This window comes from Centropristis striata, chromosome 9, assembly GCF_030273125.1.
Source record: "Centropristis striata isolate RG_2023a ecotype Rhode Island chromosome 9, C.striata_1.0, whole genome shotgun sequence".
Lineage (NCBI taxonomy): Eukaryota > Metazoa > Chordata > Actinopteri > Perciformes > Serranidae > Centropristis > Centropristis striata.
Window position 1 is genome coordinate 5,159,877 of NC_081525.1, and position 23,056 is coordinate 5,182,932.

At 36.6% G+C, this 23,056-nt stretch overlaps 1 protein-coding gene across 1 annotated transcript; it reads right to left on the reverse strand.

The window, feature by feature from the left end:
- Positions 1–9,594: 9,594 nt before the first annotated feature.
- prdx6 (peroxiredoxin 6) lies at positions 9,595–20,629 on the reverse strand. Its single transcript, XM_059340533.1, has 5 exons — positions 20,462–20,629; positions 16,126–16,282; positions 13,750–13,893; positions 11,793–11,939; positions 9,595–9,918 (listed from the first exon to the last, which is right to left on the reverse strand). Exons 1-5 carry the CDS (start codon positions 20,551–20,553, stop codon positions 9,793–9,795), a joined length of 666 nt encoding a protein of 221 aa, XP_059196516.1. The 5' UTR covers positions 20,554–20,629; the 3' UTR covers positions 9,595–9,792.
- Positions 20,630–23,056: the final 2,427 nt, after the last annotated feature.

Consider the following 23,056-nt stretch of genomic DNA (forward strand, 5'->3'; position numbering starts at 1 on the left):
GAGACGACATCAGCCTGAGTCACGAAAACTGAACGTCATTTTGGCTCTTCAGTAACTTATGGGGGATGTCACAGCTGTTTAGTCCACGGTGAAGATCCAAAAGTTGCCAATGATGCACAGTACATTAAACATTTTATAGTTTGATTGAATAGTGGCGCTTCACTCAGTGTAAAGATGATGTAGCTCCAATGAGTAGCTAAAACATGCTGATACAGAATATGTATGTGATACTGTCAGACTGTGTGAAATAGTATCTTTTTCCAACCATGTTCACTTTTTTTGTGGAAAACCAGAATGAGAAAATTGATACCTCAAGAGTGGTATTGATCTTCTCATCCAACTCGTAGCAAGAAAGTAAGTAAGTTAAAGGGTTAAAGTGTGTCCCCTGAGAGCACTGAGAGTGTAGCTTCAGGAATCTAAAACACACGCACACATGCTGAAAAGATTATTAATGACTTAAAGTGGTCTCATAGTGCTGCGCTTTGTGGCAGGTCTGGTGGTCTGGGATCCTTATTGGGTTGTGTTTGATGTCTCCTCTTAATGGCAAAGTCCCCTGCGTTATGATTGCACACACACACACACACACACACACACATACAGGCTCACTTTATAATGTGAACAGCCATTTGCCTTGTCGCCATGATAAAGCTCTTGGCGCTCTACTGGGGTTGTTTTAAAGCCCAGACACCCTTAGCCATTACTCAGGTGATATGCCAGGAGCTGGTGATCAATGTGTCTCTAATAGAGAGAACGAGGGGGAGCAAAAAGCGAGGGAAAGACAGCGATATTGATAGAGAGAGATAAAGATAAGCACAGAGAGTGATTGCACTTTTACCTTCTCATCCATCACCCTGTTGGTGGAGCACTAACTGGCCCTAACCTGCTCCGCAGTAATAGCCTGTCTGCATGTTGTATTTACGAGGTGCCATCAAAACAATGGCATTTATCTCCGCACTCAGATCATACACTTTCATCACTTTTATCATTATGTCTTTGCCTCCATGTGCAGGTGTGTGTGTGTTGAAAGGCCCGTTGACCCATGCTTCAGCGGGGGGCGTGAGGAATGCTCAGGGGTTGGGTGTCGAATGCGAGGCGGTTAATGTTCCTTAAAGTTCAGCCAAATCCTGAGGTCAGCACGCATGTTTCTGTTTGTCTGTCTGACCTTCAATCTGTTCATCTCGCTTATCGTCTGTCTTAGGTCACTTTCACACAGAAAGTCTGGTGGACTCAGTGGTGAAGTTGCAACATTGTTGCATTTTTCATTTGGTTTGCTTTGCTTCGGAGCAAGAACTGACACTTTTTCAAAGCAAGTCACAGACTTTACTGTACAGGTACATCTCAAAAAATTTGAAAATCGTGAAAAAGTTATATTTATCATTTCAGAAAATGAAACTCATATATCATATAGATTCATTATGCGTAGAGTGTAATATTTCAAGCCTGTATTTCTAGTAATTTTGATGATTATGGCGTGTGTTCTGTGAGCCTTTACTTCATTATTAGCCCACCTCTATCCACAAGACATTTTTCAGGCCTGCTACTACCATGCCTGGTGTTCATTCTCAAATTCAACCCACAATGCTCTGTGTCTTGGTTAGCTTCCTCCTTTGGTTCGGACTGCATTCTCACCTGCAGTGAACTGAACTCTGGTGCACTTGGAAGAAAACAGAGACCCCCATTTTTTAGGGGACCATAGTTTGGTTCTTTTGTCCGCACCACAGTTCTTTTGAGTGTTCACACCAACAACAACCAAACGGACTATCAGACAAAGAGTTAGTTTTTAGCGGACCATACAGCTCAGGTGTGAAACCACCCTTCGTCATACTTGATAAGTTAGTACACAGAAACAGAAATGCCCAAAGGTTCAGTATCAGATTGTAAATGGACATGAGGAGGATTAAACAGCACCGTGACTGAGGGAGAAACAAAGAGAAGAGCTTTGCAGTGTTTTGTCTGTGCATGGGAAAGGGAAGCTGAAGAGGCAAAAAAAAAAACTTTGATAAGCGGGGTTGAGTGAGATGGGGGAGGTGCTAGTGTGTGTGTGTGTGTGTGTGTGTGTGAGAGAGAGAGTGGGGCGGGCGGAGAATGTGCCAGGCAATGTAGGAGGGAGAGAAAGAGAGGGCGCGTCTGGAAAGCATCAAGCCATAGCTCGGCATGTGTACGAGTGCATGTGCATGTGTGTGTTTTGCAGCTCCTCTGGTCTCTGGCTTGTTAACCCGCAGGTCACGGGCAGCTTCAATGCCTGGCACACAGCATGGGAATAATGACCTCTTCCATCCATAGCAAGCACATGCTCATGAATAAACACACATACACAGAAACATACATACTGAGTGTGTGTGTGTGTGTGTGTGTGTGTGTGTGTGTGTGTGTGTGTGTTCTTGTACTTCCTACATAGTGAGGACTGGAACATGTTTTTAACCAACAGAGTGAGGACATTTCGGCCGGTCCTCACTTCTTTAAAGGCTTTTTTGAGATTTCAGACTTTATTTTAAGGGTTAAAGGTTACATGATAATGATAATTAACTGAAACTGTATTGTGTGGTTATAAAACTAACTAAAATTATAGTGAAAATGTCTTTAGTTTTCATCTTTGTCAGCTTTTTTCATACATAATGAAGATGATAAGACAAAGGAGATAAAGGCAAAATTTACTGTGACCTCTTTTAATCTCCCACCCAACAAATACCCCATTACAAAAAACTAAAACTAATAAAAACTAAATTAAAACTCAAGCATTTCAAAAAAATAAATACTAAACTAAAACTAGCAAACACACTCTAAAAACTAATTGAAACTAACTGAAATTAGATTATAAAAGAAAACTAATAAAAAATGCCAAACTATTATAACCTTGTTAGGGAATTCACGATTCCAATGAGGGTCCTCACAAAGATAGAAGTACAAGAATGTGTGTGTGTGTGTGTGTGTGTGTGTGTGTGTGTGTGTGTGTGTGTGTGTGTGTGTGTGGGTGGGTGTCCGTGGCATTTTTATGCTGTTCCCTCTCTACGTCAAAGGGCTGCAACACCTTTGAAGGAATAGTTTGACATTTTGGGTGAAATATTTGTTTTGTGTTATCTTTGGACGGAGCCAGCTGAGTTTCTGTTTCCTCCCAGTTTCCAGTCTTTATATCGTGCTACTGGCTGCTTCATAGTTAACGTATAAACATGACAGTGGTATCGATCTTCTCATCAACTCTCTCATCAAATTTCCCAAAATGTCGAGTGCAACTTGTGAGGCAGTGGGCCCCTAAAGGCCCCACCAACTCCTTTACAGAGGAGCAAGAACCAGACTGACTTTGAGGTGGTTTTTCCCTCTTTGTTTATGTTCTTTTGCATCTCTTTTTAGTTGCTATGCATCTTTGTCATGGTTTTGTCTTTCTTTGAAGTCATTTTGTTTCTTTTCTGGTTGTTTTGCGTTTTTTTGGTCCTTCTGTGTCTCTATGTGGACATTTGTGCCTTTTTTGGTTGTTTTCTGTCTCGTTTTCTCTCTCCTTTTGGTGATTTGGTGTCTCATCTAGTGTCCCTTTTGGTTGTTTTGTGTCTCTGTGTTCTCATTTTGTGTCTTTTTGGTCATTTTGTGTCTCTTCGTAGTTTCTTTTGTCTTTTTATGGTTGTTTTGTGTCTCTATGTGGACATTTATGTATACTTTGGAAATATTGTCTCTGTTGTCATTTTGTGTCTTTGGTTGTTTTATGTCTCATTCTGTGTTTTTTTTCTTGTTTTGTATCTTTTTGTAATCTTCTTGCATCTTTTTTGGTCCTTCTGTGTCTATGTGGGCATTTGTGTCTTTTTTGGTTGTTTTCTGTCTCATTTTGTGTCCGTTTTGGTTGTTTGTGTCACTTTGTCGTCATTTTGTTTCTTTTTGTATGTGGTTTGAGTGTCTTTATGGTCATTTGTGTCCTTTTTTGGTCATTTTGCGTGTATTTATAGTCATTTTGTATGTTTTTTTATGTTCTTTTGCATCTCTTTTTAGTTGCTATGCATCTTTGCCATGGTTTTGTGTTTCTTTGAAGTCATTTTGTTTCTTTTCTGGTTGTTTTGTGTCTTTTTTTGGTCCTTCTGTGTCTCTATGTGGACATTTGTGCCTTTTTTGGTTGTTTTCTGTCTCGCTTTCTCTCTCCTTTTGGTCATTTGGTGTCTCATCTAGTGTCCCTTTTGGTTGTTTTGTGTCTCTGTGTCCTCATTTCGTGTCTTTTTGGTCCTTCTGTGTCTCTATGTGGACATTTGTACCTTTTTTGGTTGTTTTCTGTCTCATTTTGTGTCTTTTTTTATGTGGTTTGAGTGTCTTTATGGTCATTTTGCATGTATTTGTAGTCACTTTTTATATTTTTTATGTTGTTTTGCATGTCTTTGGGGTCTTTTTTGCATGCCTATGTGGTTGGTATTTGTGTCTTCAGGTGACATTTTGCAGGTTAAGGCACTTTGGGCCCCTGACACTGAGCCTGTGCCCGGTAGGCCAGTTTGGTAATCCATCAATTTAAAATGTCACGCTAGTCTATGAATGTTCACAGTAAGATTAATGTTACTTCAGGAGCTACTGGCATAGAGCTTGTTTTAATGGTATGGAGCCTATTCTGGTTATCACTTTTCAGGAAAACTGGAGCATCTAAGAGGAAAACATCTTCTGCTTGGAGATAAGACAAGTTCGGTGGAAGGCCACTGCTTTCAGAGCGGTGTTTATGTCTTTGATCAGCAGTGTAATGTGTGTGTGTGTGTGTGTGTGTGTGCATTACAGAGAGAAAGAGAGAGAGGCCAGCAGCTGGTGTGTTGTGTTTTGCCCTGTGAGACCTGGCCCGGGCTGGTGTTGTATTACATGTACTAGTGTTTCCGAGGTGAGGTGGGGTGAGTTGGCTCGATAGCCAAGAAGTGAGGGGTGGCAGATGAACAGGCGGGTGGGGTGAGGAGGAGGAGGGAGGGGTTGGTACTGGGCAATAAAGCCAGCGTCTGACACCCAAAGCGCTTCTCATGCTCTGGCACGGGCTATTGTAGTCTGGAATCTGAGAAATGCATTTGATCAGTTCGGTGTGTCTGTGTGGGTGATATTTTGGATGACTCCTGGGGACAAACAGCCACCAGAGAAGGGAAAGAGAGGAGGTGGAAGGCAAGGGTTACCTGATGAATACTTGTACTTTCATCAAACATTTGAGAAGCAAGCATCCAGCATTTTTGTCAAGAAGAATGTCAGCCATGAAGCTCTGCAAAAAAGAAAAAAAGAAAAGTAAATGAAACGATATACAAAGACACAATATAGCACTGTTTCTTTAACCTTCATGGGCCCAGGCTGTTAAATGAGCAACTGAAAATAAAATAAAAAGAAGAATAACATTCCTGTTCACATTGTGTGGATGACAGGAGTGAAAAGGAGGAGGGTCTGAAGATATTTTATCTGGCCCTGCACACTCTCTGCCTCCCTCCTCACTCAAAGGGAATCCCATCTTTTCTCTTTGACCTCAGCATTCCTCAGACTCGGAGTGAATGCAAGGCCAGAGTGTGTGTGTGTGTGTGTGTGTGTGTGTGTGTGTGTGAGGATCAGTGTTCACCTTCAAACTACTCCAAGTAATTAATACGTTCCTCAGCCGAAAAGTTTGGAGGATTGAATAACTCAAAGAGGAAACTTACACCTCAGTCCTGGTTTCAGTGTCTCATCTACAGTTAGAGGCCGACCTGCTGAGATGTGTTTACTGCTTTCAGTCATCACTGTCTGCAGCACAGAGACCTGATGCGTGATGCAAATTTGTCACATGACCTCCAGGAGGCCATATTGAAGCCCTATTTTGCAGACTTTTCCAAAGGAAACAGCTTTGCCATTTTGCGGCACAAAAAATCACTCAAAACGTCAAAATACATTTTCTGTCACTTTTCCATCTGGAAAAAAATATATTCCTACTGATAGTTGAGTAAACTTTCATTTCTGATAGTTTCATACACTTAGACTGTTCAAGACATTCATTTCAATGGGTCGTTGGTTCAATGGTACAATGTTGCCTACAGGCATAATTCAGACAGGAAACCGGTTAAAAAAGTTCCTTTTGTAATGTTTTAATATGTTATGTATTGTACCCTGTTGAAGCTACTGAATCTTTTACACATTTTAATTAAATAAATTATACTAAAATGTCTTCCTTTCTTTTTCACTTGTGCACCATTATGGTACAATGTTGCCAACGGACAACAAACCCTCCCCCCACCCCAATTGGGGTCGCGAGATGATTTCTAGGAGTCGCCAAATCATTTTGGAAGTCAGCTCTGTCTCCACTGTGTTCTCCAGTGTTCATGTGTTAATGTGTTTAAGTCTTTTTTGGTCATTTAATGTCTTTTTTTGGTCATTCTGTGGTCATTTTGTGTCTCTTTTGGTCATTTTGTGTCTTTTTTGGGTGATCTGAACTGTGCGTATGAGATTCTGTTTAGTGGGGGTCGCGACTCAAAAAGGTTGAAAACTTCTGCCATAGAGGGTTTTTCAAGCTATCCAAAAAAAACAACTTAATATCCTTAGTGATGGATCCTTAGTGATATCTTTATGTGACCAAAAATGACCAAAAAATACACAAAATGACTTAAAAAAAAAAAAAATTACCCAAAAATACACAAAATGACCAAGAAAAACACAAAATGACCAAAAAATACATAAAATGACCCAAAAAATACACAAAATGACTAAAAAAACACAAAATGACCAAAAAATACATAAAATGACCCAAAAAATACACAAAATGATGTGTAGTTGTGAAGTAATGGATCATTTTATCTGTGTGGACATTGAACAGTAAATTAATCCAAGCATCCAGACCCCTTAGGTCATCTGGAACTGGCTTGTTGCGTGTCCCAAAAACAAGAACTAAGCGGGGTGAGGCAGCTTTCAGTTATTCTGCTCCTCACCTGTGGAACAAACTACCTGTAGATCTGAGGTCTGCCCCAACGGTCAGCTCCTTTAAATCAGGACTAAAAACACTATTGTTTACTGCAGCGTACTCTTAACTTTAACACTTATCTGCTCTACTCTACTGCCCTTACTTTTTAACTACGCAATGTTGGACTTGTGCTTTTTATTATTTTATCTATTTTCTTATCCTGCTGTATCTTATTTTATCATATTTGTATTTTTATTTCTACTTGCCTTGCCAACTTGCCTTGCCATGAGAAATGCAAAGAAATGCAGATGTAAAGTAACTGAAATTAAGAATGAAGTCAAATAATACGCATATAATAAAAGTACAAGTACCTGTAAATGAAGTGCAGTACTTGAGTAAATGTACTTCTGTAGTTACTTTGCACCACTGCATCTTCTTTGGCTGTGCAGCTGATAAGTTTCATCTAGAGAATGATGTTTAAAAAGCCTTGACATGAAGCATAGTACAAACATAATCAATTTGAAAGACTAATCCGTGGTATATTAAGACATTCAGACAGCTCGGGCATTAGCCTGTGATGCTGAGTTGGCAAAACGATTAAAAAAAAAAAAATGCAGAGTACAGTAAACCTCTCTGTGTACTTTGCTGAAAGTAGATAAAATTGATGTGGCCAATCCTGTTTTTAATTAATGGAAATGTAAATAAACTGGTCATTTATGTACGTGGTACCACTCCCCATGTCTGCAACTGTTTAGAACAGATTGATGCTTTCACCCTGATTGCATTGTGGAGACAATCAGTGAGCCAATTATCGTGCTTATACTGCCACCGTTTGATATACAAAAGGTACTGCAGCTGGATATTTCAAGTTTAGGTAGTAGAAGGACATCTAGTGGTTCAGTAATGCTACCTATACATCAGAAGACTTTGAAAAGATTTGGAAAAGACTCCTGGAAAACCATCAGCTCATATCTAAAGACAAGTGTTTAGAGTTTTTAGTCTCACACTGAGATTTTAGACAGACTGTGAATCTTGCAGGGAAACTATTTACAAGACTACAACTAGATTCTTTTAGCATTTTTTCCCCATCATGCTCTTAGTAAAAACTTACAAAATGGAAGAGAAGCAGATTTTGGCTACAGCTGCTCTAGTGTGTGACTCAGTGGTTTGTGTTGAAAAAAAAGAAAAGGAGAGGAGAAGGAGGCACAAAATGCCCCCTCACAAAGCTGAAAAAGGGTTTCTGTTTTTCTGACATGAAAAGTTGACTATTTTACAGTAAAAATAGATATAAGGAACAATAAAGGAAAGGAAAATTTAGAAATGAATTCATGATATACATTTATGTCCTATTTAATTATGATTTGTTTAACTGAATAAGTATATTTATCAGCTCTATCAACTTTCATTTAGTTAATCATACATTAATCATCAATTATGTATTACTTATTTATGTATACATTTATTTATACATTTTAACTGGGTCTCCTTACTGTTCTCTTTACTAAGAAACAGTGCCCCCAAAAATCTCGCTTATGGCCGTAAATATATTACATCTCTATATTTTTATTTAGGACTGAGCTTAATAACAATATTGTGATGTTCCTTTTTCCTGTCAAAGTGGTTTTACTGGCCGGTCTGGAACCGGGGACCTTTCCCCGCTCATCTATTGGTTGTTGATTGTGTTACGTCACTGAGACTTGAGATAATATCAAACACGTTTGCCGTGACTCCAGTAAAACTCCTAGATTTACTAAAGACTTTCAGTTTTTACTCTGGGACTGTGAAAATCTTTTGGTGTCAGCCCAGCATAAATCATAGCAGAGAAAGCTGAGCTCAGTCTCCAAACTGAATGAAAAAATGACAAAAGTGATAACTAGGAGATGAGTTGTACCAGCAGAACAAGCTCTATGCCAGCAGCTCCTGGAGTAACATTAATCTCACTGAAGATTCAAAGACTAGTGTGATGTTTTACATTGTTGGATTACAGAACGTGCTAACTGGGCACAGGCCCATAGGCCCATAGTGCCTTCACCTGCAAAATGTCACCCAAAGGGACATGTTACAACCACATAGTAATGCAAAAGACCACAAAAATGCAAAAAAAAAACATGAAAAAGGACACAAATGTCCATAAGACACTCATAATGCAAAAAAAAATGACACAAAGTGACTGAAGATACACAAAACGACTCACCAAATGACCAAAAAGAGACATTAAACCAAAAAAAGGACAACAATGTCTATGAAGACACTCATAACAAATACCGGCCCTACCGGCCTTATTTATTATTATTACTATTAATATATATTATATATCATTATTTTATTTATAATTATTTTATTTATTTTTATTTTATATTGTTGCTATTTATTATTACATATATTATATATTATATATTGTACTATTACAACTATTACTATTACTACTATTATTATATACCGTCTAGTCACTATAGCATTGTTGCCATCATATCAGTATAATTACCTTCATCTTGCCATCCTACCAACTGATCTTTTTTTTAACTTCTTAAGTGTCCTTGTTCTATTCTGTTTTTTTTCTATTGTTGTTTTTATTTATGCTACCTCAGTATTTTATTCTATTGTATTTTATTGTACTTGAATACCGGACTGCTGTGACAACTGAATTTCCCTTCGGGGATGAATAAAGTAATCCATCTATCTATATACACAAAATGACCAAAAAGAGACACAACACAACTGAAAAAGACAAATATTCTGAGGACTTGTGTGAAAAATTGTTTATTGAAGGAAACAAGGCACTGAGAAATGACACTGTAAATACTCATTGCATTTTACTAGTCATCAAACCAGATAAGTGCTTCTACATACTTTTGGTTGGTTCTAAATATGAGTAATCAGCCAAGGATTTGCATTATTCAAAGAACAGTGAACTAGATCAGGATGTAGTGAGCTGTGCCTCTTCAGGGCTGAGTGTAGCGCAGGTATTTCTTCCCAGAAGGCAACTCTTTAGTGGTGACGCCGCTGGGGAAGAGAGCGGCAGCTTCAGCCTCAGAGAGCGAAGGGATCACCATCACCTTCTCACCAGGCTGAAGAAAAACAAAACAAGAGACAAGGAAATCAGTTTTATTACCTTCTGTAACAGAAAACAGATCCTACACTGTAATAAATTATTCTTTAGTCATTTAATTTTACTTAAAATATTTGAAAAAATGTATTAAATATAAATGCGTCCTTGATTTTGAGGCAGTTGTTTAAGTAACTTCAAAATAAAAATGTTTGAGATAGAATCTACTTATTTTGATCACATTAAATATAATCTTTATGTGTATGTAATTCTCAAGAGGATTTTGAATGAATCCAACACAATAGAATTAGTCCGTTTTTAATTGACACTTAACACTTCCTGTTAAGTTATTAACTCAACTTGTAACTTAGTTAGATTGAATAAATAATATTGCGTGCAATCTGTTGCCTCAATTTTATTGAGTAGCTAGTGTTTCTTTTTTTTTTTTTTACAGTGTACTGCAAGAATAACACTAAAATATTCATAAATGAAATGGAAATTATTCAAGTACCACATACACATACATGATTTGCAGGAGTTTTTTTCAATTTTATCTTTAGACATTCCCTCATATTCAACAAGACTAAAAATGATCCATCTACAAATGTAGAGTTAATAGTTATGGAATTTAAAGTGTTATTTTACTTGCCAGCTTTTAGCACACAGTTTAACCCATTTAGGCCAAAAATGCCTGGAAAACCTCTGGGCGGTTTTAAAATAAGCACCTAAAACCTGAAGTTTTTCTGGAAATTCAACAGAAGTGTCAACTCTTCCTACTAAATAATAGATTTTTCAGCCTCTGTAGCAGATAGAAATGAAATTCCAAAAGTATTTGAGAGCTTATAGCTGTTATATCTGAGCTCCCTCTGCTATAGTCGTCTTCTGCCATGATTTCAGTTCTGGAAAAGTCCCATGATGCATTGCGACACTCCCACATGTATCTCATTTTGTGTCTTTTTGTCTTTTTTTAGTCATTTTGTGTTCTTTTTGGTCATTTTGTGTCTTTTTTTAGTCATTTTGTGGGTTTTTTTGGTCATTTTGTGTCTTTTTTTTAGTAATTTTGTATCTTTTTTTGGTGAGGATTTCAAAGTTCTGGAAAAGTCCCATGTTGCATTGCGACACTCCCACATGTATTAGGATGCATTTCATTGGCCAAGAGACCGAAAATAGGTGGAAAAAACTACAAATACTACAAAACAACATATACACTTTCCCGGCTTCAATGGGTTAAAGAAATTTCTTCTTGAACCTTGAACTTGGTTTCTACATATCTACTTACTCTTGTTTTTCTGCTTCATTTTTTCTTTTCTCTCTTATGATTCTTTAGCTTGCCTGTGTATATAGTTTGTGCTCAGTGTTTTTCATGGTTATTCTTGTTTTTTCTTTTTTTTGATGCGTAACTGGACAGTGTGAAAGGGTCAAAGTTATGAGACCAAACCGGTAAACCTCCTTTTTTATATCTATATAATGTTATATATAACTTTATTGACACGTTGCCGTGGATACCCATTGTTCCGCTTCTCTCCCGATGACGGCTCGCCTCGTTAGTGACCTGTCAATCAAAGGTAGCCACGCCCCAAATCATATGATTCTTTATCTTCTATTTTCTTCTAAATGGGGCCATTATTTGAACTATTAACATCAGATTGTCTTGAAGATTTTTTACTAGTGATTGAGACCATAGTGTTGTTTTAAAAAAAAATATCTGAGGTAATAAATCAAGTGAGAAGTTTTCTCATTTTGCATTGAAATTAATGGACAGAAATGTTTCTGCAGCCAAACTTAGCGCCCCCTGCTGGAATTTTTGGTAGAATGCAGCTTAAGGCACTTCCTGGTTTGCCTCCCTGCTCAGACCAGGAGGTTGCCGCCTGTGAGAAACACAGTTTATCCCTTTACCTTCCAGTCGACAGGTGTGGCGACCTTCTTCTGTGCAGTGAGCTGCAGCGAGTCGATCACTCGGAGCAGCTCGTCAAAGTTCCTTCCTGTGGTGGCGGGGTAGAGGATGGACAGCTTCAGCCTCTTGTCTGGGCCGATCACAAACACCTGAAGTGGGGGAAGATGTCACACGCTCAAACATAACAAGAATAAACTGCTTTTTTAATATGGTGATGAATGCATACATAACTATGCTGTTGCTCGCCAAATTAATACTTTTTTTCCTCTCAAAATATTAGGGTTGTCAAAAGTATCGATACTCCAAAAAGTATTGATACTAAAACATTGTATCCGGATACGATACTCATTTTCAAAAGTATCGAGTATCTGTAGCTTGTTATCAGAGTTGCAGTTTCTTTTTGCACAACTGTTTCTTATTATAAATATTTAACCTGTGATTCTGTTAATTTTTACATGTTGCATTTTTCTTGTTGATAAAAATATTTCTGTTAAATTTTGGGGTCTTGGTTTTTATCCTTGTAGTTTTTTTGTTTTTTGGGGTATTTGTTAGGTGCGAAATTCAATAAGGTCACAATAAATGTTTCCTTTATTTCCTTTGCCTGATCCATCTCAGCCCCAATAAGTTTATTAAGTCATAAAACCAGATAGATGAAATAGATTTCATATCAACCAAAAGATTAACGTATGAAAAAAGTTGACAAAGACGAAAACTAAGGACATTTTCACTATAATTTTATAACTATAATTTTCACTATAGTTTAGTTTGTAACCAGAAAATACAGTTTCAGTTAGTTATCGTTTTTAAAAAGCTCTTGTTTTTATTTCAGTTCATGAAAATATTTTTTCAATTCTAGTTTTGTTAGTTCGTTAACTATAATAACCTTGGATTCAACAAAAATAAAGTAATATACAGTTGAAACCAGAAGTTTACATACACTATATAAAAAGACACATATGCTTTTTTTCCTCACTGTCTGACATGAAATCAGACAATCACTTTTCCTGTTTTAGGTCCGTTAGGATTACCAAAATTATTTCTATTTGCTAAATGCCAAAATAATGATAACAGTTTTGTCAGACCACAGGACATGTCTCCAAAAATTAAGGTCTGTGTCCCTGTGTGCATTTGCAAACTGTAATCCGGCTGTTTTATGTTTCTTTTGGAGTAATGGTTTCTTCCTGGCAGAGTGGCCTTTCAGTCCATGTCTCAGTACCCTTTCCACTCTGGATAATGACACACTCTTACCAGCTTCAGCCAGCATCTTCACAAGGTCTTTTGCTTTTGTTCTTGGGTTGATATGCACATTTTGGACCAAAGCACGTTCATCTCTGGGACACAGAGCCCGTCTCCTTCCTGAGCGCTATGATGGCTGGACATTCCCATGGTGTTTATAATTGGCTATAATTATTTGAACAGATGAATGTGGAACCTTCAGGCATCTGGAAATTGCACCCAAGGATGAACCAGACTTGTGCAAGTCCACAATTATCTTCCTGATATCTTGCCTGATTTATTTTGACTTTCCCATGATGTTACACAAAGAAGCAGTGTGTTTCAGGTGTGCCATAAAATACATCCACAGGTGTGTCTCGAATTAACTCTAATGTTGTCAATAAACCTATCAGAAGCTTCCAAAGACATGACAGCATCATCTGGGCTTTCCCAAATTGTTTCAAGGCATAATAATGTTAGTGTATGTAAACTTCTGACTTTGAAGAAAGTAATAAAAAATTGTCTAAAAAATCCTTCTCTCATTATTCTGGCATTTAGCAAATAGAAATAATTTTGGTAATCCTAACGGACCTAAAACAGGAAAAGTGATTGTCTGATTTCATGTCAGACAGTGAGAAAAAAAGCATATGTGTCTTTTTATATAGTGTATGTAAACTTCTGGTTTCAACTGTATGTCAAGCACTGAGGACAGGATGGAGGACAGGATGGAGGACAGGTTCTTACACAGCGGGCTGTGAGGGGGATCCCGTCCTTGTCTCTCTCGTCGGGGTCCAGCATGCCCAGCTGGACGGACAGCTCCCTCTTGTCATCAGCGATGATGGGAAACGGCAGAACGCTTTCAGTCTCACTGTTAAAAGCCATCACATCCTGTAGAGAGGGAAGGGACACAATCAGCCTTTACACCTTTGTTAATGTGTGTAAAACATCATCTTCAGTTAATCATTCACAGCATTGGGTTTGATGAGTGACCAGACACTGTTGATCTTTAAATCATTAAAAAGCCTGTGGTTTTCTACTTTAAATCAGGGGATCAGGTGGTGATACTTTCAGATGAACTGTGTGGTTTTTATGATTTCATTTCTAACTGGACCAATCACTGGCCTTTCTGAGGAGGCGTTGTTGTAACGTGGCAACACAGTTAAAGTGTCCAAGTAGAGATTAACCTGGGAGGATTTTACCACTCCATCAAACCACAGGGCACAATGCACAAGTGCAAAGCTTTCTAAAGGTGTGTGTATGTAATTGTTTGTGTATATATATATATATATATATATATATATATATATACACATACATACATATATATACACACACACATATACAGGCCTGGAATTTCGTCATTTTGGGGAGAAGGCCTCTTGGCCTTTTGTGTTGTTAATCGTTTGAGGGCACCAAGGCCATAAATAAAACAATGATTTTAAGTCCACGTTCATATTGAAACTAATTTAAGGACTAATAATGACGCTCCTGAGGAAGATTGGAGTCTCGGTTGAAACTGTCAAGCAGGTAAAGAAACATCTCCTTGTAAAGTAAAATGCATCAATCTCGTGCTCTTTGAGAGCTAAATGAGAGCAAACACCTCAGAGAACATTTTTCACAATTTGGTGCCTCTCACACATTCTAATGCAACTATTCCATCATATACACTCATCTTAATCATTGCCTACATTGAGAATTACTTTAAAAAGGAGAATGAAGGTTCATGTATATTTTATTTAAGGCATCTTATTTTGACAGTCTTCTTGTAAATTCAGCGGTCGATTCTGTTAACACACTGCGCTCTTATTTTGAAAGCTGCATGCGTTTAGCGACAGGAAGTTTTTCAAAACAGTAAGTCACACTTTAGTGTGATTAAAACAACTTTAACTGTTAGCTAATGTTAGCTCGCGGCTACCGAACGGCATAATGCAGCAGTGCATTTGGACCTCTGACTGCCCGGACAGGTGACGTGTGTGTGTGTGTGTGTGTGTGTGTGTGTGTGTGTGTGTGTGTGTGTGTAAGTGTGTGAATGCTCGCATGTCTCAGAGGAGGACGGAGAGGTGGGCGGGGCTTGACTGACTGACAGGTGACAGACACTCTGCTGAGCAACAGCAACACAACTGCAAACTTTTTTTCTCCTGTGTCAATTTAGTGGGAAGTTTCGAAACAGTTTCCATGTTAATGGGTTGTTTCTGTTCTATTTGATTTTCATTTAAAAGTTCTTTACCTGCAGCACATGGCTTCCACACCAACTTTTAGCACTGAAATGCTTTGTGAATCACACTTGTAACAAAAACTTCTAACTCCTTGTTAGTTAGGATCGACTGTTAGTTTTAGTTTCTCCTTACTCTGCCGGTTAGGAGTTTAGCCTTTAATCCTTTGATGCACAACATGGGTCAACAATGACCCGCATTCATTCCCCATGTTATTTAATGCTTGCTGTGTGTTTCTGTGCTCCAACTTCTGATATCAACTTATTTTATGATTGAATATTCTAAGTATTCTTGAAATATCTTGTTTTTGATAAAAACAGATCCTTATTTTCATTTTGCTTCTCATAATTTATGAAGAAAATAAGTTTTTGCATTATTACATAGCTAACTACTTAGCCAAGAAGTTAGCTTAACAAGCTACTTAGCTAAAAAATGGATATGGCTCATTTTTCACCCATATTGTGAATTAGAAGAGTAGTGACAGAAAAAGGGATTTTATTCAAAATGAATAAAGGAAAACATAAAAATTAGGATGTATGATGATCAAAAACAAACTAATTGAGGAAAACCTGGAATACTGAATGATGAATTATTGCAAAGATATAGAACATAAAAACTGTCGGGTCACTTTAGACCCATGTTGTGCATCAAAGGGTTAAGACTCTGGATTTGAGGTTTGTGTTTGGTCATAATGGACCACTGACAGTAGTGTAATAAGTCACCACAAGGAAGTTTTACAACATCATTGTTGTGCAATACAAGCAAGATCGTTATCCTCATTTAGTTTCACTCCACCTTTAGTGGCCTGACCTGTTCGACGAAGTTATTCTTTTACCTCGTACACTCTACAATTAAAGATAGAGGCACACAGTGTGTGTGTGTGTGTGTGTGTGTAACCTTCCCTAACCTTGCTCCAGCTGCGGTGATCCTCAACACTGTCAACAGACAAGGCGATCATCTTCACGCCCCGTTTCTTGAACTGATCGCTGATCCTTGAGGCGCAGGCGAGCTCAGTGGTGCAGACGGGAGTGAAGTCCTTGGGGTGGGAGAACAGGATCCCCCATCTGCAGAGGAACAGACAGACAGCAGTGAGGTCTTTGCTCTGCACAACATCACATTTGGCTCAGAAAAAGCAGTAACATGGTCATCCAACACTCACAAAACTGAACTTGCATAAAGCTCAGAGTTCATTGACCGGCCATGTCACCTCAAGTTCAAGTAAAAAACCACTAAAGAGTAGGGCTGTAACAGTACAAATAAAAATGCATCCATGTCCCTGAGTATTAACTAGGGGTGCACTGATTGCAATTTTCTAGCCGATGACGGATTTTTAAAAAGCCTGACCTGCCGATTCCGATTTTTGCAGATACCGATTTTTTAATAACTCACAGCATACACCTTCAATGTTTGAATCATATTTTATTGAAAAACAATAACACATAAGTATTTTTCTTGAACAAATAAAGGAAATCCCAATGTCTGAGGTAGTTAATAAAATATTGAACTTAAAATAAATAGCAACCATTTACAGGACAAACTTATAAAAGAACTGCAAACATAAATAAAGTGTCCTGAGTTTTTGGTTTTGTTTAGTGCAGCAAGAACAAATGCCCAAATGCAGCAGCTTTGTGGCTATTCAAATGTTAAAATAAATAGCAAAAAGACCTTTGTGGAGGTAGATAAGATCGCTAGATAAGATTGGTTGGACGTAAAAGAATCGTCCGATCACCGATGCCGCAAAATTAAGGAAATCGGTGCCGATTGAACGGCCGGCCGATCGATCGGTGCACCTCTAGTATTAACTGCACATTATATAACATGTACAGACACAAATACAGAATATAGTATGTAAGAAGAGGCAGAAAGGCTGTAAAAACACAAGCAGTGGGAGTTGAGGAGAGTGGGAGAAGAGGAAGAAATGGCTGTAAAAAGAGGAAGACAGAACATTTAGTCTCAGTGGAGGAAATTCCAGCGACAGAGTGAAGCAACAGGTGTCTGTAAATCTGGCAGAGTGAAGCTCGAAACATTAAATCCAGCTGTGTACTCAAAATGTACAATAAGGAGTATGAAGGGTGTTTTTTCAGGCAAAAAAAAAAAAAAAAGACTGGGAAACTGTTGACCTTTTTAAAGGATCATTCACGCGGACTTCACATGATTGTTTTCCTCTTTAATGTGTTGTAATGTGTGATTACACAGGGTAGAGGCGGCTGGAAAGCTCGCTGCAGACATTGTGATCAGCTGATTATGGGGTGACCAGAAGCCCTGATTAGAATGGGGCAGTCCCAGTCTGCTGCAGCAGGACAAAGCCTGGATACTGACACAGTTGCAAAAAAAGGAATGTGTTGGAAAGAAGTAAAAAAACGAATCACTTGATTTTTTTTTGCAACCAAAATCTACAGGTACATATAGCTTTTCTAAGACAATGATAGTTCACCAAAAATGGACTTTGCGGCATGAACAGCTTTAAATGTATCTGTAAAAAAGTTTGTTTTATGGTTTTATGGTATCACTAGGTTACAACCTTCACTTGTCTACCACTGACAGAAACTAAATGCATCTTAAAACTAGGACACATTTTTAACAGACGGTGGCCTTTGACAGTGTAGCCGTGACACCGGGTGGCCTGAGCACAATTTTCCAATGCAAATAAATTGATCTACATTGGAAACTTTGAATGTATATTACCCCTTTATCTGGCAAAGAACTATATTTGGTAACTTCAGGTAATATTTCGAGAAAAAAGTTGCAGATTTACGAGAAAAAAGTGGGAAAAAAGCAACTTTTTTCTCCCAGATTCACCACTCTAACCCTTAATTGAAATACTTGCAAATTCCAAATTTCAACCCTAGAGAATATTGGAGGATATTACATACAGCCAGAATGTGTAAAAAAAAAAAAAAACATACAAAAATAATAATTTGAGAAAAAAGTTTACGAGATTAAAGTGGCAAATCTACAAGAAAAAAATGCGTAGATTTATGAGATTTAAAGTGGTGAATCTGTGAGAAAAAAGTTGCTTTTTTTCCCCACTTTCTCTCAAATCTGCGACTTTTTTTCTTGTAGATTTGCCACTTTAATCTAGTAAATTTGCAACTTTTTTCTTTAAATATTACCTGAAGATACCAAATATAGTTCTTTGCCTGATAAAGGGTTAAAGGTGCAAGGGTACAAAGAGAAGCATCAAAATAAAGCTTGTTTACAAAAAAAAAAACGTATTATAACTTGGCCGACTGTTTTGCAAAAATGACCCACATGCAAAACAAGTTGAGTGTCCCTGTTCTTTTCACATGAAGGACTGAAAGAAGTTATTGTGTTACTGTAACTGGGTCGGTTTTCGTTATATCGATAAGAGTCTAGTTACAGCAGGTTATGTTTGTTTGGAAACTAAGGGCGGCAACAGTTATGAAAGACCGAGCACAACCTTTAACCCTTAACAGGGCACTCATTGAAATACATGCAAGTTCCAAATTTCAACCCTAGAGAATATTTGAGGATATTACATACTGCCAGAATGTGTAAAAAAAAATACTAAAATAATATTTTGAGAAAGAAGTTTACGAGATTTAAGTGGCAAAACTACGAGAAAAAAATGTGCAGATTTATGAGATTTAAAGTGGTGAATCTGCGAGAAAAAAGTTGCTTTTTTCCACTTTTTTCTTGTAAATCTGCGACTTTTTTCACGTAGATTTGCCGCTTTAAATCTCTTAAATCTGAGAGTTTTTTTCTTGTAGATTTGCCACTTTAATCTAGTAAATTTTCAACTTTTTTCTCGAAATATTACCTGAAGTTATCAAATATAGTTCTTTGCCTGATAAAGGGTTGAAATGAGAAAACCAGGTGAAAAAAAAACAAAACAAGAAATAAAAAAGTGGAATTAGAGTGAAATTGTTCAACCCACTAGGCTACAATGGTTCAAAATATATCCACGTGAAAGTGATTCAAGTTGCATTTAGTTGTTGGAGCATAATGCAGTCTGCCCATGCAACAGCATTTCTCTCTCTACTGGTCCCAAAAAACAGACAAGCCTCATACAGGGCTGAATAAAGGGGACGCAGCCACTGAGGCACAGTTCCAAGTTCACACACAATGCAGGCCTTGTCCTGACTGTGCTCACACCTCATTAATGAACTGGCCTGAGAAAATGACTAAAAAATAGACACTTAACCCTTTATCAGGCAAAGAACTATATTTGGTAACTTCAGGTAATATTTCAAGAAAAAAAGTTGCAAATTTACTAGATTAAAGTGGCAAATCTACAAGAAAAAAAGTTGCAGATTTAACAGAAAAAAGTGGGGGAAAAAATCAACTTTTTTCTCACAGATTCACCACTTTAAATCTCATAAATCTGCACTTTTTTTTTCTTGTAGAATTGCCACTTTAATCTCGTAAACTTTTTTCTCAAAATATTATTTTCGTATGTTTTTTTTTTTTTACACATTCTGGCTGTATGTAATATCCTCAAATATTCTCTAGGGTTGAATTTTGGAATTTGCAAGTTTTTCAATGATTGCCCTATTAAGGATTAAAGTGGTGAATCTGGGAGAAAACATTTGCTTTTTTCCCACTTTTTTCTCGTAAATCTGTTTTCGCACAGATTTGCCACTTTAATCTAGTAAATTTGCAACTTTTTTTTCTCAAAATATTACCTGAAGTTACCAAATATAGTTATTTGCCTGATAAAAGGTTAAAGGTGCAAGGGTACAAAGAAAAGCATCAAAATAACGCTTGTTTAAAAAAAACAAAACTTGTATGTAAATTACAATTATAACTTTGCCTACTGTTTTGCAAAAATGATGATAAAGGGTTAACTGCCATTGTAGGCTGTAGCTAAAGCTTTGTAGTGATCCAAGTTATGCACAACATTTAAAAGAAAAAAAGAAAAAAGGAATAAAGTATTATATATCATATTTATGGTAATATAAATTTTCTAATAGTCATGCTTTTGTAAGCCATGTGTTGCAGCCAGCAGGTGGCGCGCGGCAGTCATAGTTGGATCACAGTCAAGTGATCCAGTTGGTGTGTCAGAGGGTTTATGCAACAAAACAAAAAAAAATCATCCGCTTTAGCTTTTCAATCAAGAATTAATCTTTAACTGAATTTAGTGTTCAAGCTTTTCATTCTGACACCAAGCCCGCATACAACCAGCTCCAAGTGGTTCAATCAAATGTTGCAAATATGATATAAACTCGGGATAAAACAACATGAGTTTACAGTCTGTCTGCACTCGGAGTTTGCGCACTTACGAGTCGCCCAGGAAATCATGGAACTTGATCCTGCCGATGGTGGTGTCGGCCTCGAAGTTGGGGAACACATCTCCCAGCAGAAGTCCCGGCATGATCAGCTCTTCTCTGCAGCTCTGACACCGGAGAAAGGACGACGGACCACCTGCCTGCAGACTCTGGTGATCACCAGCTCATGAATGGACCCGGATAGGGGCGGGATGTGACGTAAAATCATCCACCAACCAGAGAAAAGACGTAAAGATATTTTTTTCCCCCAATAACTTTATTAAACAGGAATGACTCACAACTATTGTATTAAAAGGGATGATAGATGGCAATGAGGGGAAACTGGCTAACTGATGTTTTGGGGTTTGATGTTTTACCAGAAAAAGACACAAAATGACCAAAAAAAGACACAAAATGACCAAAAAGACACAAAATTACCAAAAAAAGACACAAAATGACCAAAGAAAGACACAAAATTACCAAAAAAAGGAAACGAAATGACCAAAAAAGACACAAAATTACCAAAAAAAGGAAACGAAATGACCAAAAAAGACACAAAATGACCAAAAAAAGGAAACGAAATGACCAAAAAAGACACAAAATGACCACAAATTGACCACAAAATGACCAAAAAACACACACAATGACAAGAAAAACCCCACAACATAACCAAAAAAAGACATTAAATGACCAAAAAGACTAAAACACATTAACACATGAACACTTTAACACAGTGGAGACAGAGCAACTATTGTATTAAAAGGGATGATAGATGGCAATGAGGGAAACTGGCTAACTGATGTTTTTGGGTTATAAGGAAGGACATTAATTTACTTATAATTATTATTTTTAATTATAAAAAAAAAATAGCATTTTCTCTCAAAATGGAAATTGAGATTTTTTTTAAAAATTGGTGCTTTGTTTTTTTGTTTTTTTTAACGACTCTTCAATCCAATCCACTTTATTTATATAGCACAATTTTAGCAAACACAAGGTTTCCAAAGTGCTGCACAAACAATAAATAGATAACACAATACAAAGAGATGTAGTAAACAATAGAACAGTAAAATGCAATACGATAAAAAAAAGACGTAAAGATATTTTTTTCCCCAATAACTTTATTAAAACAGTAATGACTCACAACTATTGTATTAAAAGGGATGATAGATGGCAATGAGGGAAACTGGCTAACTGATGTTTTTGGGTTATAAGGACGGACATTAATTTACTTACAATTATTATTTTTAATTATAAAAAAAAAAAATAGCATTTTCTCTCAAAATGGAAATGGAGATTTTTTAAAAAATTGGTGCTTTGTTTTTATTTATTTATTTATTTTAACGACTCTTCAATCCAATCCAATCCACTTTATTTATATAGCACAATTTTAGCAAACACAAGGTTTCCAAAGTGCTGCACAAACAATAAATAGATAACACAATACAAAGAGATGTAGTAAACAATAGAACAGTAAAATGCAATAAGATAAAAAAAAAATTAAAAATGGGATAAAAATAAATAAAATAAAATGTAAAATGTACTGCCCGCACAAAATAAAATATGCATGTATACAAATTACTTCTTTTTAGATGTGTATTTGCTACATCACTGTCAATCGTAATGGAACAGAGCATTTTCATTGTATTGTCTGTATTACGTAATAAGTAATTGGATATTTGTTTTCTGTGGCCACAGTGTGTTGTTTGTTGTTTTTGTCTATGTTGGAAAATGCAATAAAAAATATTAAAAAAAAAAAAAAAAAAAAAAAACAGTAATGGTATTACATGCATTATAAACGAATTAGGAATATTATAAATATATGTAAAAAATACAATTAAAATAAATACACGCAAAAAATATATTTAAAAAACAAAACGATTCAATTGACAGAATTATTATTTTTTTATTTCTTCCCCAGTGTTTTATAAATTAAAGGATGTCGTGAAAGGATTTTTGTTTTTACAGAATTAAAGAGAAAAAGTAGAAATATAAACAATGATGTGTTTGAAGGGAATAGATGGGACTTTGTGTGGTGTAAATGTAATGCAATTTTAAAAAAAAAATCTCAACAGTTCCATTCTAATAATATATGATATAACACTATATATATATATACTAGTATATATCTAAATCAATATCTATATCAATTTATTAATAATAAATTGATAGATATTGATTTTATTATTATTATTATTATATTATTTTTAACACCTACAATTAACTACTGGGCCAATATCGTTTAAAAAGTAGACGGAAATTATTATATCAACCTCGATCTGCTTGATAGTTCCACCAATGTACAATCTAAGCATTACGAGAAAAATGTCAATAAGAAAACAACTCCTTCTTTTTTTTATTATTTTATTTCCATAATTGAGGTGAATTATGGAGCTCAAATATTTTTTGCCATGAAAATGAAAATATTGGTAAGATAAAATCGTTCCATTGAAAAATGAAACACAGGTAAAACGTATTATTGTTATTGCTATTATTATTATTATACGGAAGAGGATGAGAGCCACACACGAAAAAAATATGTGAGTTCTGAGAATAAAGTCAGAACTCAAATATGTTTTTCATGTGTGGCTCTCGTCCTCTTCCGTATAATAA

What these genes read in the sequence shown, in the direction of transcription:
- prdx6 (XM_059340533.1), bottom strand. Translation starts at nt 20,553, where the DNA reads ATGCCGGGACTTCTGCTGGGAGATGTGTTCCCCAACTTCGAGGCCGAC. An exon ending in CATGATTTCCTGGGCGACTC is followed by an intron (nt 16,283 to 20,461) that starts GTAAGTGCGCAA and finishes GTTCCTCTGCAG; the next exon opens with ATGGGGGATCCTGTTCTCCC. An exon ending in CCACACCTGTCGACTGGAAG is followed by an intron (nt 9,919 to 11,792) that starts GTAAAGGGATAA and finishes GTTTTTCTTCAG; the next exon opens with CCTGGTGAGAAGGTGATGGT.